Below are 6,072 nucleotides of genomic sequence, written 5' to 3' on the forward strand. Positions count from 1 at the left end.
GTCACCCCCTCTTTCCCTTCCCTCAACCTCGTGGTTATGATCAGCCCCAGTAAGGTGGGGGTGATATTCTGGTGTGTAGGTGTCAACTAGCAGAATGCCGTTTTAGCCTATTAAGCACATTTTCTTTTACTTTCAGCAAAGATCAACGATCTGGTCTCTTCCACTTACAAGACAATAAAAACAAAGCTGCCATCAACGTTACGGAGCATGTCGTTGTACTTGTCCAATAAAGATACAGAATTAATTTTGTTTAAGCCAGTTCGGGTGAGTGTTGCTGGAGTTACTTCAGCACGTTTTCCTGTAAGCGCTGGGCCTTCATTTAGTTAAAGACTTTAAACACACATTTTGTGAGATCACTCACCTTACATTTCTGTGTCTGTATGGTTGTATGTATAATATATCTATATAAATGTATGTATGCATATATTTACGTGTGTATATATTCAGACATGTAGACATACATGTACCTCTATATCTGTAGAGTTATTCTAGACTACCAGTCCAGCCGGTAAACGTGATGCATGCCATCCACATTTAATAGTGAACAGACTGTTGCAGTCACTGTGGTGTCCCAGATCTGAGAAGCCTGTTGAAAAGACACGGGAAATAAAATTTAAAAAAATAATCTGATAATATGTTTTATAATTATATGTTTAGATTTAAAAAAAAAAAAAAGAAAAAAGAAAAGCCGTCCTCCTCTCCATTGTACTCAGCCTGTATCACACACACGTTACAGAAAATCAGCTGGTTCTGTTCATTCTGCACGTCTTCCACTCGACACCATACAAGCTACTATAAAGAAAATTAACTCTGTCCCAGGCAAAACCAGTACAGCTTGGTCCATTACACGAGGGCAGAAGCACTGGAGGCAGAGAGGACGATACAGATTCAATGGGACACCCACTGTGAATCCACCAGAAAGAACCAAGCTTGAGTTTTAAGCTTCCAGGTTAAGTCTGTAGGACTCAGTATTTCAGCTTAGCACATCTTAGCTGAAGTTTTTATCTGACAGACAACGTGGATTCCTTGTAGCTGTTTTGGGGCTTGTTTTAGAAGAAAAGCTCTTAAAGCTTGACCACTTCTCCCTACCTGGTCACTTCAGTAGCTATTCCATGTATACATTCTGCTTATTCTGTTTCATGTTTGAGATGAGTGTTGTGTTTTTTAACATTGAGGTTTTTTTTCTTTCCTTTAAAAGAATAACATTCAGCAGATGTTCCAGAAACTCCATGCTTTGTTAAAGGAAGAATTTAGTAATGAAGATCTCCAGATCATAGCTTGTCCTTCAATGGAACAGGTATGTATTGAAGCTCCCTGTTTTTTCAGTTCCTCTTTCACGTGACTGGCTTGTTTTTAAACATCAATTTTTCTTTTTTAGTATTTTCAGTGTTTGGAATCCTTATTTATTTATTTATTATCCCCCTTAATCCTGGATGATTACACTCAAGGCTTTATCTGAACTCTAGGCTCCCAGCTGAAAGGGGGTTTTGCTTTTTGTTTTTCTTTTTTAATGGATATCCAATTGAGTTTTTAAACAGAAGGTGGCGATTGATGTTGCTGGGGATTGAGTTGTACAACATCGTGGCAGAGTCTTGCCATTTCTGGACATTGTCTTTTCAGAGAGGTATCAAAGCTAGTGAATATGCTTTAAAAAAGCCTGTGCGTCTTGCTTTTGACAAATACAAAAAGAAGCAACTTTTACGTTTAGGAAGCATGAGAAAGAATTACAAGGGTTCATTTGAAATAAATTGCATTGGGAAAACGTGCAGATGTTTATGGAAACCTAACCCTACATAATAAGGTCTTTAGTCTCAGAGATGATTGGGGTTAAGAATTCTCTGTATTAGGATGCTCTGACAGAAACCAAATAGGTTTTTTAAAAATCTCGCTTTGACCTTAGCGATCCAGGGAATGTGGATAGAATCATGATTATCCCAGGATGCCAATATTTAAACAGATAACCTAGTTTATGGATTAGAGGATATTTCCTGCAGCGAATGTGGCCACAGGGATGTGTGATAACGGTCCTGGAGCACAGAGTGGGAGTGATGCACTGGGATGAGGTGGGGTTTTCCTAGAGGAGATGGCATCTTCTTAATTGTTTATCTGTTAAACCTTAGGATCACTTCTCCTACCAAATGAAGTGTATGGGAAACAATATTGTAATCTGTGGGAAACAAGTACTGCAAAGGATCCCAAATTTGTTTCATGTATCAAAGATCAATGTTAACATTTTTTGGCAGTGAGCAGATCTTTTTGGAATTCCTTGACAATGCCTGAAGTCGTTTTAAAAACTTTGACATGATAGGTTGTGACTGATGAAATGACTAGTCAGCATTGTGAACAGTCGCATTTTAAAAAGCCTGTGAGTAGGCATTTGACTGCAAATTTTGGCCGGTTGTTTAGTAGCTGTCTTCTGATTCATCTACGACTCTGTGTGCTTCCTAGGAGTCCCGTTTAGAGGTTCACAGATAAGACATGAGTTCTGAAACTTCACTGCTCTGTCTAATGTAGGTTTTCCTTTTGCCTTTCAGGTGAACTTACTTCTGTCGATGTCCAAGTAGCCCAACAGTGAGGCTGCTTGAAATAAGCTTCAGCTGAATGCCAGGCAGTGAAGGGAATGTGAAGACATTTGCTTGAAATTAACACAGGATCCCACTGCGCAGTCCAGTCTGCATCAAAACTCTCCAGGCTGCTTAACCCTGTTTTAGGAAAAGAAAGAAAGAAGCCAGTTTTATTGATTTGTGAAAGGTCTTCCTATTCATTGGTTTGAGAAGTGGGGGGGAGGAAAGAAAACAAAACAAAATAGCCTTTGCTGATCACTCTTATGGAAGCTCAGTGACTGCCTTCTCCAGATGTTTTCAAAGTTGAAATCCTATTTTCTTTGTAGTTCTTTTTTTTTTAATGTAAAAACCTTTCTTACTTTCCCTTAGTAAGCTGAATACAGTGAAAAGCTGCATTTTCGAAGACATGCTGGAAATAGTGCGCAGGGAATCACATGGGAGCGGTAATAGGTATTTGTAAGGCTTGGAGATAAGCGCATTGGTGTGACAGTTTGACTTAAGCAGGCATGCTCCGATTTTTCTTTAACTCCCCCCCCCTCAAAATCCTGGTAATCCACCACGTGTTTGAACATAATTCAGAGGTTCTTAGTTGGGAAAACTTTATTTCCCGCAAGTGAAGCATTTTTTGAAACACTGGATGTGCTGTTTTTCTTACGCTGTTGCGATTGGGAGCTGTGAGATCTGACCTGAAGTTTCATGCTCTGTGTAAAGAATCTCGGTTCCTTGGGATTCGTGATGGAAAACTGCAATACAATTTCCGTTCTTTCTGAGGCAACTGCGTGTTTTCAGATGCTTTACTGCAAAGCTTAGCATTGGGATTCTCAGGTACTTGGTTCTAGAGATCATCATCTTGGTTCTTCTAGTTCTTAAGAGTTGTTTTTTGGCCTTACCCAAGATCAGATGGTGGGGTTTCCCTGTTTAAAGCGTGGACTGGGACTGGAGCTTGTACAGCCTTTGTGCGCTGGAGTTAAGTGCTAATAGAAGGGTGGGGGTGTGTGTGCCAGAAATTGAATGCACAAGCCTGTCAAATCAGGGTTGTAAACAGGGGATAAGTACTTGGTAACTGGTAAACAGTGCACGGTGTCCAGTATGCATTTATCGGTCGTTATTTCGGAGAGCTGAACGCTAAACACTTGGCCATTAATGGAATGAAACACTACAAGCAGCTTTAGGGTGCCTCAGTGGGTAAGTCTTTATCGTGCAGCACTGCAAAAGAAAAATGTAGTGACTTACATGGCAGATTTTTAACTTATTTATAAAACCTGTTCTGTAGTTTTAAATATGTAGACATTTCCATGCACATCGGTGGTGTTTTGATTTAATAATTTTCCTGTTGTAAATCACGTGGCTGGAGACTAAGATGGTAGGATTTAACGCTACCACGAGGAGCGTTGCAGCAGTAGTGCTGAGGTACATAAATGGTACTCATAGGACCTTACAGGACTCCTTAAAAATTAACTAAAGGAACTAACAAGGCAGAAAACTTGCCCTTTCTTTTTACTTATGTCGAAATACAGGCTGTAAAATAATGCCCGGTGCGTTGTAATATATGTATATTTGTTTTTTTTATGAAGTTTTACAGAAGGACTGCATGGTCGCTGTACAGAGTTAGGACTGACTTAATACAGACATTGTACAGAAAAGACATGAAGGGGAAACCGTTGCAATAGTCACTCTTGTGCTCGGGATCTTTTTCTCTCTTAGAGGACCCAGACAGCTCTAGAACAGCTGGTTAAAAAATTAGAAGAGCAATCAGTTTATACGGCCTGTTTGCTAAATGAACATTTGTTTAAACGTGTACAGTTTCAGATATTTACGTTTACAAATAGTGTAAATACTTTCAAAAGATTAATTTAAGATGCTTTATATTATCTGACTAGAAACTTGCTGTTTTTAATTTTTTTAAATAAAAATGTTGCCTCCTATTTTGGTCCAAGAGTAAAGCTTTATTCTGTACCCTGAGGCTTGTCTGTCAAGCTAACTGTAATACAGAGACAATAAACATCCTGTAAGCACGGGCAGTGCATCGCTGAGAAGGAGTGTTCTTTTTTAGCAGTAAGAGAATTGACTTTATTTGGCACAGATGTATACCCGAGTGCTGAATGTACAGCTAATTGTTACAGTAATGCCTCTTTATGGTTATAATAAAAGTAAATTTGTATTTTCTTTACTGACAAACGATCTTCTGTGACTAAGTGGTCTCTTTGCTTGCAATTTTGTTAGGGGGAAGAAACCACAAGTGTAAGACAAGACCATATTTTAACTAGTTGGCTTTTACCAAGAGAAGGCTTTTGGGAGCTGGTGGCAGATCATAAGTATTGTTGTGTTTGATAGCTGTTCTTGTTTTCCTGGTTACTCACAGACTCATCTACCCATAGTTTCTCATTACCACATTCTGTTCTTCTGGTCCTTGGTATTGTAGAAACACCATCCAGAGGCTTGTGGTTTGTCCCCCATAATGCCAGCATGAAGCTTCCCTTCACCCCCGGCTTCGACAGTGTCTTTTGAATTAACTAACCTAAGGAAAAATGCTCCTTTTTTTGTGGAATTCAGCACCAGCCTGACTGGTGTGGGGCAGTGATGGGTGACCATTGCTTCCTGGGCGCTTGGAGCCTCCTAAAGAGGTTTAACCCTTTGGATTGTATCTCTCACAAATGAAGTGAATGGCAGAGCAGTTGGCCGGCCATTCACACTTCTTTTTGTACGACAGTGATGCCTGCAGCATAGCTTATGCTGTGCTGGGTGTTTTCCAACAAAAAACAAGTCCCTTCCTCAAACTGCCCATGTTTGATGTTGACAAAATGATGTGAGTAGGGAAAGGGGGAAAAAGTTTGTGCTGCTGTAGCACCTCAGGTGGTGACTGCAGGTAGATCCAGCCCAGTGTCCACAAATGCTGCTTTCTCCTACCCTCATGCATTTTTATCCTCATAGACTCATAGGGTTGGAAGGGACCTCTGGAGATCATCTAGTCCAACCCCCCTGCCAGAGCAGGGTCACCTACAGCAGGTTGCACAGGAACGCGTCCAGGTGGGTTTTGAATGTCTCCAGAGTTGGAGACTCCACCACCTCTCTGGGCAGCCTGTGCCAGTGCTCTGCCACCCTCAAAGTCAAGAAGTTCCTCCTCATGTTTAGGTGGAACTTCCTGTGCTCAAGTTTGTGCCCGTTACCTCTTGTCCTGTTGCTGGGCACCACTGAAAAGAGCCTGTCCCCATCCTCCTGACACCCACCCTTTAAGTATTTATAAGTGTTGATAAGGTCCCCCCTCAGTCGTCTTTTTTCCAGATTGAAGAGACCCAAATCCCTCAGTCTTTCTTCATAAGAGAGGTGTTCCAGCCCCCTAATCATCTTCATAGCTCTCTGCTGCACCCTTTCCAGCAGTTCCCTGTCCTTCTTGAGCCGGGGAGCCCAGAACTGGACACAGTACTCCAGGTGCAGCCTCACCAAGGCAGAGTAGAGGGGGAGGATGACCTCCGTCGACCTGCTGGCCACACTCTTCTTGATGCAGCCC

The 6,072-nt window shown here is 41.3% G+C and overlaps 1 protein-coding gene across 2 annotated transcripts in view; it reads left to right on the forward strand.

Annotated features, from left to right (window-relative positions):
- The window catches only part of COG3 (component of oligomeric golgi complex 3), a 32,821-nt gene extending 28,076 nt beyond the window's left edge, over positions 1–4,745 (forward strand). For both annotated transcript variants that reach the window (XM_074565245.1, XM_074565235.1), the window contains 3 exons: positions 137–264; positions 1,199–1,297; positions 2,535–4,745. In XM_074565245.1, coding sequence (XP_074421346.1) covers positions 137–264; positions 1,199–1,297; positions 2,535–2,564 — 257 coding nt within the window. In that variant the 3' untranslated portion in view covers positions 2,565–4,745. The remainder of the gene's footprint in view (positions 1–136; positions 265–1,198; positions 1,298–2,534) is intronic.
- Positions 4,746–6,072: the final 1,327 nt, after the last annotated feature.

This window comes from Larus michahellis, chromosome 1, assembly GCF_964199755.1.
Source record: "Larus michahellis chromosome 1, bLarMic1.1, whole genome shotgun sequence".
NCBI lineage: Eukaryota > Metazoa > Chordata > Aves > Charadriiformes > Laridae > Larus > Larus michahellis.